We start from the raw sequence: 13,956 nt of genomic DNA, 5'->3' as shown, positions 1-13,956 counted from the left end.
GTCACAAAATATTGTCTGTGAGATCTATTCATTTAATTTTAATTTCATGGCATTAAAATTGTCTGTAAATATTTGGGTTGGATTTGTTGATAACTATCTAGTGGGGCCATATCTTATGCCTGCGGGATTTAATGAACATGTTTATGGTATTTTTCTTGCGGGAATGCTTCTAGAGCTACTTGAAGATGTCCCAATTAATATTCGGAGAAACATGATCTTTCAACACAACGGCGCACCCGCACATTTACGTTTAAACTGCCGAAATTATTTAAATGTACATTTTTTCGAATCGTTAGATAGCACGTTCCCCAGATATGACTAGTTGATTTTTGTATTTGGGATCTTATTAAACAATTGTCTATGAAACACTAACAGACACGGCAGAAGAATTAGTTTCTTGCTTTTGACGATCCTCGTAACCGACCACAGATATTTCGTTCAAACATAGAGCGTTATGCTTTGTGTGTCAACAATGGCGGTCGCAATTTTGAACAGTTCCTATAGTTTGTCAATACTATTTTCTTAATATCCGGTATTAGATAAAAAAAAAGTTACTGTGTATTGTATTTTAATGGAATAATGTAATTAGGCTGACCATATTTTTTATGGTCCAGCAGGGGACATCGGCTATTTCAATAAAAACCACAAACATTTACCTAGTCATGCTCCGTTGAAATGTTGCAGGAAATACGTGTAACAATCATACAACTTTACACACTAAATTTGTGCAGTATCTTCACTTTTTAAATTAAATGCATAAACACACGTAACTCCTATAGGCAACATAATTATAACCACTAAGAATTCAATTTCAGTACTGACGCATGCATAGAACTCTTTCACATAATATTGTACACACTAAACTCTAACACACACATTTTCCAAGTACTTGTCCGAAATAGTATCTTCATTCCCATACAGTTTCACACTAAGTTCTTCACATGAGATATGAAAGTTTGTTTTCACTTGTAACAAAGTTTTAACTGTTTCAGTTTTCATTCTTGACTTTTCATCAGTACAGATTGAGTTCATGTGGACAAAAGTCTTTCAACTGATGAATTACTGACTGAAAGACACATGATTAATTACATTATTTTGAGAAGATTTTCAAACGGAATGGAAATTTTTTGAAATGTTGAAAAACATCATACCACTTTTCATCTGTTGGTTCATTACAAAATTCCTCATTTTTAAAATTACTTAAAAATGGACGCTGTGGCAACGCGAATGAAGACAAAGGCTGTGTTCAGCCGGGACAGCGCTGAGGTAGCACTGAAATAGCGACAGGACTGAACGCCTTGCTGACCGACAGCGCTGAAATAGCGGGCGCCATTTTTTGAAGCAAAATTTTTTTCACTGCAAGCCTGCTGCTAGCCAGCGAAAGTGGAGGGAGTAGGCAACAACCAATGGTATCATATATTCCGGAGTAGACGGAACAATAGCAGCGTAATTCTTTGTAAACATAGCGGACATTTTGCAATGGTCGTTCAGGACCTCACAGCTGCTGTAACTCAGCAATATTGAGTAGCTGAATTAGCCTGTCCCGGCTGAACGTAGCCAAAGATGCTATGTTTTTCTCAAAGAGTGAAGAATATCTCATACTGTGCTCGCTGGTTCTTCTGTCTCATACTGAGAACCGTTAGAAATGTGCATGAATCGCAGCAGTTCCAGTAAAATGTTATTGAAACATAATCAAAGCTTCTGGGGACAAAAATGGGGACATTTTCTCCCTGAGGACAGCAACTCAAAACCGGAGACTGTCCCTGGAAATCAGGGACGTCTGGTCAGCCTACATGTAATGCTTAATATGAAAACACTTAAACACAATTAGTTTTGCCAATACAAAGATTCACATCATGTAGATCATGTATATTGTAATATAAAGTACTGTATGTCGTAATAATACTTTCGTTACAATGCATATGTCTGTGGTATGTCTCCATATGGAAAACACATTAACAGGCTTCTTAATAAACACATTAACAGGCTTCTTAATAATAAAATTAATTTCTAAAACTTGTATTATTTGATGTAAAGCAACAGATATCATGCACTGGTTCATACATATATTATAAAATGATAATTATTTTTTTCAACTTTCAACTTAATGGAAAACTTCTTAGGACGTTCCTACAGATTCCTACAGAATCCATAATGGTGTTACCGTTAAAACTCGAAATCCGTCAAAACCTGTTTCAACTAGTAAAAACTAGTTTAAAAAATGCAGATAGATAGAAGCGAGTTTACGTAAGATCTACAATCAATGACAGGTTAGGTTTGGTTTGTTTAGGTTTTTGGTTTATTTTGGCATTTACCAAACTAAAACCAAAACAAACCAACCTAACCTGTCACTGATTCTAGATCTTAAGAAAACTCGCTTTCTATCTACCTACATTTGCTTAAGCTAGTTTTCACTAGTTAAAACTGGTTTTGACGGATTTCGGGTTTTAACGGTAACAATGGCAATAATATTTTGTAAAATATAAGTAAATTTTACCTGTTTTCTACATATTGGTAGAATTTTGTAGGTTGTTCTCCTTTAGAGGCTTCTTTGGGCATTTTCCACACAGCCATGGACACCAAATCAGACCAGAAAATATCATGCCCATTAATAGCCAAATAGAATGGTTCGTGGTGTGTTCCATGCTTGATAGTCTCAGGGTTGCTGCCATCAAGATTTGCCCTCTTTATGTTATAATATATACCAGCTTGGTCATCACTCCAATACAGTTTTGCTCCCACCGTGTCCACAGCAATGCCCATAGGTTGGAACAGTCCTTTATTTATTATAATTTCTCTTTGAGAACCATCTAATAATGATCTTTCAATTGTTGGAAACAGATGGAAGCTATTTGTCCAGTACACATACCTGTCACAATATAAGGTACCGGTACATTCACGTGTGTAATACACATGATCACTTTTTTCTGGATAAACTGAAATTTTATAATTTCAGTTTTTCCAGAAAGAGGAGAAGGTAGCATGGGAATAATGATGGATTGAAAAGATCAGAGAAAGAAACATAAAACAGTGAGAACTTAATGGATTCTTATCCTTTGTTTTTGTTGAACTCAAAAATTGTACAGAACCAGAAACAAAATTTGGGTCACCTGAATTTTCCAAGTTCCGGTTACAACATACTGCGCATCCTCAGTACAGGTAGCGCAAATTTTGTTTCTGGGCCTGTACAGAAGATATTTTATCGCTTACTAATTTATAACTTGGTATCGAATATTTAGAAACATTTCTATTTTATACTAACAAGTGATTTTCAGAATCTGAAAGTTAATACACATGAATATGACAAATTAATCAACCCAAAGGAATTTCATATTGTCAAGTTTTGTCTTTTCTTTTTTGTCATTAACGCATTTTATTAACTTTTTGTATTAATGAAAATTCTTTTTTAGTTACTGGTAAATTAAAATTTATGAAACAATTATATTACCGGGTATTATTCGGTTGAGAAGCTTTTATCATCCAGTCCACTCTCGAAAAAGTTGAAAGTTAGAATTATAAAAGAGTTATATGGTTGTGAAACTTGGACTCTCACTTTGACAGAGGAACAGAGGTTAAGGGTGTTGAGAATAAGGTGCTTAGGAAAATATTTGGGGCTAAGAGGGATGAAGTTACAGGAGAATGGAGAAAGTTACACAACGCAGAACTGCACACATTGTTTTCTTCACCTGACATAATAATTAGGAATATTAAATCCAGATGTTTGAGATGGACAGGGCATGTAGCACATATGGGTGAATCTAGAAATGCATATAGAGTGTTAGTTGGAAGATCTGAGGAGGGAAAAACCTTTGGGGAGGTCAAGTACGTGGGAGGATAATATTAACATGGATTTGAGGGAGGTGGGATGTGATGGTAGGGACTGGATTAATCGATCCCTATCCTGAGCAAGATTAATCCAGTCTCTACCATCATATCCTACCTCCCTTAAGTCCATTTTAATATTATTCTCCCTTCTACGTCTCGGCCTCTTCAACGCATTTCCCATATTTATTCTGCGTTTAATTTCCTCTTGAGTATCATTTATATTTGTTACTGTTGCTCTAAGATATTTGAATTTTTCCACCTGTTCAAAGGATGAATTTTCAATTTTTATATTTCCATTTCGTACAATATATACTGTATTATTATTATTATTATTATTATTATTATTATTATTATTATTATTACTACTTATCAGTAATGCTGTTGCTATTATACATAGCCTACTACTAATCCATACTTATGAAATACAAAGTTGAGTAAGAAGTGAGACTTATTATTTTAAAAAAGTAAAAACAAAGAAGCAAGGCACTCTCAGGTTGCAGAAAAAAGTACCGGGACAGCACCCTGGCATGACTACACCCATTCATGACTCGATCATATTAGAAAGGGGAAAATAGAAAATACTTATAAATTGAGTCTATTTATATAGCCTACAAATTCAGGAATATTAAAATAAATGGAGGATGTTGATAAAAATCTATAAACGGTAATATCCCTTGTAACATGATAAGAGGACTGGATTGTTGCATAACGTGTAAAAACGTATGGGCAACTACAATCAGAGTTTGATGTCTTAATATCTGATATCAATTGAGGACATTTAGCATTTGAATAAGATGCAAGTCGAGAGATTTCTACTTTTACAAAGAGTTCGTCTTTTCTTCGGACTTAGAAGAAAATTAACTATACGTATAATCATAAGTCACTTAAATTTTCTGAAACCAGTGATACTGGACTCACACTTGAAACTCTTTAGTACAGGCTTACCTCCTGCAACTATCTACAGTAATTCCATGAGGAACGTCGTCATTTCCGAGTTTGTGGAGGATTTGTCCCTCTTTAGTCTTCATTTTATTTGTGTACCAATATACGGCTGTTTCACCAGTCCAGTACAGAGCATCAGAAACAAAATCATAAGCAATGTCTCGTACCTTGTGATTGTCTGCTCCTGTGAAATAAAAGAAAAACAAATGTTAAGTTCTATTTATAATAAAACTCGTTAAAAAATACAACATGTTATTAATAAATTGTATTATAATTAATACCATGTGAACATCACTTTATTACACCCTGCCCATTTTTTACAAAACGAGAAACATTATATGAATAAATGTATTGTAAGTATAAAGTTATATGAACAAAATTAATTGTAATTTACTACAAATTCCCCTTTGTCTTGGACAACATGATTACAAAAAAATGAGTATTATCAATATGACGCATACCGGTACTTTCTCATGTTTTATTTCGCAAAAATGTAATTTCATAATGATTTTACGAATAGCAGTTATAGTTTATTTTCTTGAACTATCATAAAAAAATGCAAAAAGCCTCACTGCGAGATCTTGTTTGGTTATTTTTTAATTCAGTGTTAAGTTTTATGGATAATCTGTTGACACCCTGTAGATTGAATTGAATCACATTAACTGATATAGGGTCTATTAAGTTACTACTTTTCTTATCCTCTTGAGTCCTGAGAGTATAGTATTTCATACATGATATAAGATGTATGTGCAGAGACCGGAAGTATTGTGGATTTGTGCCCTAACTGAACCTGCATAATTTTTTCAGCATAATTCTTTCTTTCAGTGACTTTTTTTGAAGTGTAGAATTATATTAAACTTTAAAAATAAAACAAAAAAATCTCAGGACTCAGAAGGTTATAGATTTTATCTCAAATCAAATGAACATATACAGTGCATTCGTAGCTCGGCTAGACCATTCCGCGGTGGCCTTGGACTGGGTGAAGATTGACGCGCCTGCCGCTGTAGCTACCGCTGACGCGCCAGTCAGTCGAGTTGGATCTGTCGTGAGGGAAAGACGTCTGTGCGCGTGTTGTGAGTAAAATCGTGTTGTCTCGTGGTGATGAAGTGTCTATTAATAATGGTTGAGTACACTTTAGAACGATGTATTTTTCTCTATGATGCGTATGTGAAATACTCTTCTGCAAGAAGGTGTCGAAGAGAATTTGAACATCGGTTTGCAGGTGTTCGAATTCTTAGCAGGTCAACTATTCATAACCTTGTGAATAAAATCAGACGTACAGGATCTTTTTTGAACAAGAAACGTGTTAAAAAACGCCATGCACTGATAGAAGAGAAGCTTAATGAAGTAGGGGCCCGGTTAGAGCGACGTTTAGCACAAGAGGTTAACATTTCCAAGACGTCAGCTTTTGTGGCAACGAAACTTCTGAAACTTAAGCCGTACAGGATAACTGTAGTTCATGCTTTACAACCACAAGATCCTGTAAGTAGGGTTAATTATTGCAATTAGTTTTTGCAGTCCGTTCATAATGGCGACGTGGACCCACTTTTAACGTTCTTCACTGATGAAGCGTGGTTTCATCTTCACGGTCACGTTTCTACTCAGAACAATAGATACTGGGCTACCAAAAATCCACATATTATTCATGAAGTTCCTCATCACGCTGCAAAAGTTGGGGTTTGGTGTGCAGTGAGTGCGAGTAGAATTATCGGTCCCATATTTTTCGACACAGCAGTTGATTCACACGTTTATGTAACTTCAATTCTAAATAATTTTCTTTCCGCAATTAACAAAAAATGAACGATTGAGTGGCTGGTTTCAGCAGGATTCGGCTACAGCGCACACCGCTGCGAATTCTATGCATGAATTGCGAAGTGTGTTTGGTGATAGAATAATTAATCGAGAATTGTGGCCACCTCGTTCCCATGACATATCTCCATGCGATTTTTATTTATGGGGAACGTTAAAGATTAAAGTGTTCACATCAAATCCGCACACGTTACAAGAATTGAAGGACCACATCAAGAGAGAAATACAGGTCATCAGTCAACATGAACTTTTGCGAGTGAACCAGAACTGTTTTCGGAGATATAGGGAATGTGTTCGAGTTGAAGGTTTCAACATCTGTTGTGATGCAGGTAAGCCTAATGTTAGTTAGTACCCTGACTTGCCAGTCGTTTACGTGTAACTCTGGCGGCAGGCGCGCCAATCTTCACCCAGTTCAAGGCCGCCGCAGAACGGTCCGGCCGAGCTACGAACGCACTGTATTAGTCCAGCATTTTTAAACCTTTTTCAACAGGTGGCACTCTAAAGGTGTAATTTAAAATCCCACAGCACTCATAATCTAAACCAGTGGTTCCTAACTAGGAGGGAATTTTTAGGGTTTAGGAGGGAATCTGTTTACTGAATGTTGTCTTGCGCCGCGTTTGATGAATTTTTACTCTTGTGGATCACTTTTTTCACTTTTATTTTTGTAATTTACCATTACAGTTTTACTATTTTCATTTTCTCGCGGCACACCAGTGGATCATTCGCAAGTTGTAAATGGCTGTACTAGTCGTTAAAATTTCCTCGTAACTCGAGGCTATTGCTGTAGAATCTTTAGTGTGTTGTAAATATTTATAATTTAAATATGTGTGTCACTACTGTATTAATTAAGGCTGGTTGAGTGGAAGAGAAGGCCTTATTAGACCTTAAATCTGTCAGCGAAAGTAAAACATTCTAAAGTCCATATCCACTTCATCATTCATCATCATCTGTCACGAATTAGGCCTGTGTAGACCTGTTTCGGCCCCATCTAGCAGTCTTCTAAAGGTGCGTACACACTTAGCGAACGAACAAAGAACGAACGACAAACGATTGCATTCGCTGATTGAAATCGGTACATGTGTACGTCGCAGCAAAGGCAAACCGATCGTTTGATTTGCCTTCGGAAGTGATCCGTCGCTTGTCGGTACACAAAAGGAAGTTGGTATTCGTTGTGGACGGGATTTGCCACTAGTTAGTAGTTCGTAGCAGAACGCAGCGCTTAATTCAATTTCACTAACAGGTTGTCGAAACTGGAGCTGTTATAAATCTTATTAATGCATATAGGGAGCAGGAAACTTTATGGAATCCCAAGCATCCTACTTATCACAATAAAGTAAGAAAACATGATGTTTGGGAAGCTATTGGAAAGATGTTCAGCTGCAAGATAGGCGAGTCAAATACGTGCAAAATTTGAAAATTAGTTTTGTTTATTTATTTTCAGTGGATACATGTTTGTTGTTTATTGTAGGACGCAGAAGTCAAAAAGAAAATTGAAAACTGAATCCCTACTGACATCATTCCGGAAGGAAAGAAGAAGTCCACAAAAAGATCTGGAATGGGGAGTGATGAAGTGTACGAGTCAACTTGGTTCGCGTATAAACATATGTCGTTCCTTTTGGACAAATTCACGCCCAGAAAAAACAAAGTTCCAACCTTGTCCGCACAAAATAAATTATTGGGACTGAAAAGTGTATTTTCGTAAGCATGATGCGCATTCGACAAACACAGACAAATCTCTCTTTTTAGTATTTTAAGATAATTATTGTTAGTGAGGTATCCGTGTACTGAAACTGTCCCCTCTCTTGCAGCCGTACCTTAATAAAATCTTCCAGTTCCTCAATTATAGCTGTACATACTTCTGGAACAATCCCGGTAATCAGCTGTTTCGACACTTTGAATAAATAGCCTACATTAAACTTGTATACGAATTTCTTGTAGCGAGATATCGAAGTGTTAATGCTAGTCTTTCCTGAATAGGTATTGCTTCTCGCCAGCCTGTGTCTTTCTTGGAAATTTTTGGCTCTATTTTGCACAGTAATATACATATTTCGAAGTCTGTTTCCGAAATGCGACAGAAGTTGTGAAGCTGTCCGATTCCATTCGACGTAAATCATGAAGCAAGTCAGTGCCTCTATATTGATTGCGACTTTCATAGAGTGGCGTCTGCCACCATCGCCTTTTGTTTTTTAACTTTATTTTTGTTATACTGCCTATAATAACAACGGCTGCACTTGCTATAATTATATTTTCGTCTGCCTTTATTGCGGATAATCAGCGAATGTGAATGTTTTCTGACAATTTGCTGATGATTTGTACGTTGCTCCAAACAGCGAAAGAACAGCGAAATTTTGCTTCATCATTCGTTCGTTGTTCGTTCGCTAAGTGTAACCGTCGATGTCCTCTGGGTTGATATTGCATCATCATTTTGGGGATTCTTGAATTGTCCATTCGTATTACATGGTGTAGCCAATTTAGTTTATCTGTTTATTTTCTCTTCTACTGACTCTACTTCTAATTGTTCCAATATTTCTTCATTCCTTTTTCGATCTAAAAGAGTATATCCTGCTGTCTGTCTGAGAAATTTAATTTCCGTTGCTTTGATTCTGCTCATATATCTTTTCGTTAATGTTCAAATCTCACTTCCATATAAAAGGGAGGGTAATGCGAGAGTATTATATATTTTTGTTCTTGTGGATTTTCGTACTAATTTAGCTTTTAATGTATTATTTATTATTCCTAAAATTTGTGTAAATTTGGTGATTTTCTTGTTCACATATTTTTTCATTTTGATAAGATATTTCACAACCCAGATAATTGAAACTTTGTACTTGTTCTAGGCATTGGTTATTGTGTATTATCTTACTTCTGATTGGGCCTTGTCCCAAAAATGCCATTATTTTTTATTTTTGTGCTGAAATCTCCATCCCAAAATCTGATAATATTTTACTGAATGTAACTTATATAGTCCTCTCTGATGGCGACCGAGTCACAGCGGTATAACTGTATCATCAAATTCAGAGAAAATGCTGCATTACAAGCCTGTCCAGAGGCTAAAAGTGGCAGCCCCACTACTGGACTACCTGACAATAAGGCCAATAATCTATCTTAGGGAAAACTACATTACTTTCAAGCCTCAGAAAAGCAGTATAAGGATATATCCACTTGAATCGTATAATTTATTATTTATTGGGTTTTTTACGACGCTGTATCAACATCTAGGTTATTTAGCGTCTGAATGAAATGAAGGTGATAATGCCGGTGAAATGAGTCCGGGGTCCAGCACCGAAAGTTACCCAGCATTTGCTCGTATTGGGTTGAGGGAAAACCCCGGAAAAAAAACCTCAACCAGATAACTTGCCTCGACCGGGATTCGAAGCCGGGCCACCTGGTTTCGCGGCCAGACGCGCTGACCGTTACTCCACAGGTGTGGACCTCGTATAATTTGTAGGCTATATTATGGCAGATATTTTACCTTTGCTATTATAACTAAATACTTTTTGTGTGCAATGTAGAAAACGAAAGTTTTATTTTCTTATATGAATACGTAGTAAATGATTTCATTTACGTGCATATATCTTTTAGATTGTAGTTCAAGACAAAGTATAAATAAGAATATCGTCGCAATATAATGAAGAAACATAACTTTTACGAAATGCATAATACTATTTTAATATTTTATTATACAGTAATGCATTATCTTCGTCACATCAACTTATTTTCCCTGTTATTTACATAAATAAATTATTTCATTTTATTACGTGACCACCTCTACAGCTCATGTGATATTCTTCCCATTACAGATGATAAATTACTAGAAAATAATTTACAATGACTCACTTTTGATGAATGGTGTGAGTTCTTGGTTTCCTTGAAGGTTGAGCGTGAATATGCTGTAGTTACTGTTGGTATCGTCACTAAGGAAAAGTCGTTCGTGCACAGAATCGAATTCCATTGCTTGGAAGTCTGTAGATGGCGTTGAGATTTTTTCTAGGACGTTGCCATTGGTACTGAAGAAATCTATTCGACCCGTTGTGGCAATGGCAACCTCTGCAAAAAGAAAAAAAAAAACATGAGTATTTGACTTTCATGGGGATATTTCAATATCTTGAACAACTTTAAAGCAACAATTCAAGATTCGTTCACATCTTTGTGCGAGTAGTTTCAATGTTTCATTGAATAAAACTCTGCAGGGCAACTGAGCCACATCAATACACTATGTCCACACCAAAAGTATACAGAAATAACAGCTTGTATCGTAACTTGGATAAGGTTTATCAAATACATTTCTTCAGCATTGTGTAGAGTAACTGAAAAAGTTTTTATTTCCACTAGTACACTTCAACATGAGCACTATTTGTAGCTCGACGACAGGTACCAAAACGATACTCAACCTCTCGCCAGGTGTTCACCAACATATCAGGTGTTATAAGCTCAACTGCTTGAATGACACGCTGTCTCAAATCAATCAAATTACGAACTTTTCTGCTGTACACAAAATTTTTAATAAATCCCCACGGAAAAAAAAAAAAAAATCCAAAGAAGTTAAATCCGGGGATTTAGGCGGCCAGAAAGTTGGCCCACCTCTACCAATCCAATTTCTTGGGAAGGTTACATCCAAAAACATTTTAACATTTCGATGGAAGTGTGGTGAAGCAGCACCATCCTGTTGAAATGTTAAACCTGGCGGAATAGCAAAGTTCTCTAGCATTTCAAGATACGTGACTCCCGTCAATGTAGGTTCCATAAAAAAGAATGTGCCAGTTACTCCATTTGTGTGCATTCCCAACCAGACATTGACTTTTGGCGAGTCCCTTTCGTGTTCAATCACTCTTTAGGGATTCTGAGAACCCCTTTATGCGGCAATTATGATGATTAACCTTCCCGCAAACGTGAATGGTTGTTTCATCATTGAATAACAACAAATCGACATACCTGGAATTTTCATCGATACGCCGAATCATCTCATCACAGAAATTAGCTCTCTTGCGACAATAAGTTTGAAACGAAACATTTCACACAACAATGGGCATAGAAAAGGTATGAAACGAAATCTAGGAGAGTTTTTCTATTTATTGAGCTTTATCTTAAGGGATTATAATATACGGTTGTGAAATTATAAGCTATTAGCCCTATTTCTGTATATTCTTAGTGTGGACACGGTGTATAATCTATGAACCCTCATATCCGTACGCCTGGTGCAAAATACGGTCCCTAATAATAATAATAATAATAATAATAATAATAATAATAATAATAATAATAATAATACCAATAGCCTTGTAATTGCATTGCCAAACTAAATAAAATCGTTAAAATCTTACAAAACATGAAACTTAAAAAAACGACATTATATAATGAGGCGACATAATATAATTTATCCAGGGAAACATTAGAGATTAAATCGTATATAAAGATGATTATGAATGTTGAAACAGTTATTACTCGTACAGGGACATCATTTTATTTTTACTTAAATTTTTATTGTACCTGAGTTTCTGAATGTACTTCATTCCCACCCCCTCTACTTGTAAACATCCAACTGTTCTCACAGAACCAAGCGTATACAGTCAAAGTCGCCTTAAGGTCGTAGTAAACACAAACAGTATTGAGTTAGTGAGTATAGTACGTTCCAGAAATATGTTCGCGTTTTCCAGTGACGAAAGAGCTTTCAATATTGAATCATATTTTCGCACAGGTAATGTCGTCCGTTTGGCTACGTCGCATCCCGATTTCCCTCACCCGCAACTGTTTAAAATAACTTAAATAAAAGTAATTAACTGTCACGCGATTATCCCCCTTTCTATGATCCTGCGACATAACTACTTGGACGGACAGTAAATAGCATGTCTGAGTAATTTTATCTGTGAGAGTCGAACAGAGGTGAAGATTGAATTTACAGTACGTAAGGTACCCTCTTTAATATAATAGGTATAGAGTCCACACATGTGGAGTAACGGTCAGCGCGTCTAGCCGCGAAACCAGGTGGCCCGGGTTCGATTCCTGGTATGGGCAAGTTACCTGGTTGAGGTTTTTCCGGGATTTTCCCTCAACCCAATATGAGAAAATGCTGGGTAACCTTCGGTGTTGGACCCCGGACTCATTTCACCGGCATTATCACCTTCATCTCGTTCAGACGCTAAATAACCTCAGATGTTGATAAAGCGTCGTAAAATAACTACTAAAATGAAGTCCAACTGTTCTCCTCACAGAACCAAACATATACAGTCAAAGTCGCCTTAAGGTCGTACTAAACACAAACAGTATTGAGTTAGTGAGTATAGTACGTTCCAGAAATATGTTCGCGTTTTCCAGTGACGAAAGAGCTTTCAATATTGAATCATATTTTCGCACAGGTACTGTCGTCCGTTTGCCTACGTCGCATCCCGATTTCCCTCACCCGCAACTGTTTAAAATAACTTAAATGAAAGTAATTAACTGTCACGTGATTTCTCCCCTTTCTACGATCCTGCGACATAACCACTTGGACGGACAGTAAATAGCATGTCTGAGTAATTTTATCTGTGCGAGTCGGACAGAGGTGAAGATTGAATTTACAGTACGTAAGGTACTCTTTTATATAATAGGTATAGAATTATTTCAACATGAGTTACTAGTACGAAGGACGAAACTGGTAATTGGAATTAGATGCAATAGTCTATAGTGCGATAATATGCACAAAAGAACTGAAGCCTGTATCGAAATGAACGGCCACCATTTTAAAAAAGTGTTTAAATATCCATATTATGATTATTTTTCAATTTAACTTCATTCTCTGTATTGTACGCTAATGTGCTGTAGACAGTATAATATACACTGCATAATGAATACGTTCGCATGGATAACTCCGTGAGTAAAAACACTTATTGTTAATACGGTACTGTATTTTGATTAAACAAAAACCTAATGAAAATTATCAAACTCAAAATTGCGATATCTCCTAGTTTGCGTAAATGGATGAACTACTTTTCTTCCCTCCTATACCGGTACTTAGTAAAGTGATTTGTTTGTATTTTACGCCAGAATCATCGAACTTCAATCGTGGAAGGGGGTAGCAAACCGTGTTTCCGGCTCTGATCCATTAATCCAAAGGTATAGCCAGGTTAATATTAAAAATGCTAGTAAAAATAAAATGATGTCCCTGTATTTATAACGGACGTACTGCGGTTGAAATAGTTTGAAAGACTCAGTTCCAACACACTTATGTCTAATAGGGATGTATGGTTTTCTGTTTCGCTTAATATTCGCGTGAATCATATGAGATGAGTGGACAGAAGACAATATTTACAGACTCTTGAAAATACATGAAGAAATGAATAAGATAAGAAGTCTTACAATCTTGCCCTAGATTTGAACTGAATATTTCTTTTAATAAGCCATAAA

At 36.2% G+C, this 13,956-nt stretch overlaps 1 protein-coding gene and 1 long non-coding RNA gene across 3 annotated transcripts in view; one reads left to right on the top strand and one right to left on the bottom strand.

The window, feature by feature from the left end:
• The window catches only part of cue (Protein cueball), a 197,836-nt gene that overhangs the window by 20,432 nt on the left and 163,448 nt on the right, over positions 1–13,956 (bottom strand). For both annotated transcript variants that reach the window (XM_069845267.1, XM_069845265.1), the window contains 3 exons: positions 10,414–10,623; positions 4,771–4,951; positions 2,498–2,869 (listed from right to left, as the gene is read on the bottom strand). In XM_069845267.1, coding sequence (XP_069701368.1) covers positions 2,498–2,869; positions 4,771–4,951; positions 10,414–10,528 — 668 coding nt within the window. In that variant the 5' untranslated portion in view covers positions 10,529–10,623. The remainder of the gene's footprint in view (positions 1–2,497; positions 2,870–4,770; positions 4,952–10,413; positions 10,624–13,956) is intronic.
• LOC138713286 (uncharacterized) overlaps positions 1–13,956 on the top strand; it is a 219,583-nt gene that overhangs the window by 63,902 nt on the left and 141,725 nt on the right. The gene's annotated exons all lie outside the window — the stretch shown is intronic.

Source organism: Periplaneta americana, chromosome 14 (assembly GCF_040183065.1).
Source record: "Periplaneta americana isolate PAMFEO1 chromosome 14, P.americana_PAMFEO1_priV1, whole genome shotgun sequence".
In the NCBI taxonomy this organism is placed as follows: Eukaryota; Metazoa; Arthropoda; class Insecta; order Blattodea; family Blattidae; genus Periplaneta; species Periplaneta americana.
The sequence above is the reverse complement of the archived record's forward strand: the minus strand, read 5'-3'. Positions and strand labels throughout refer to the sequence as shown.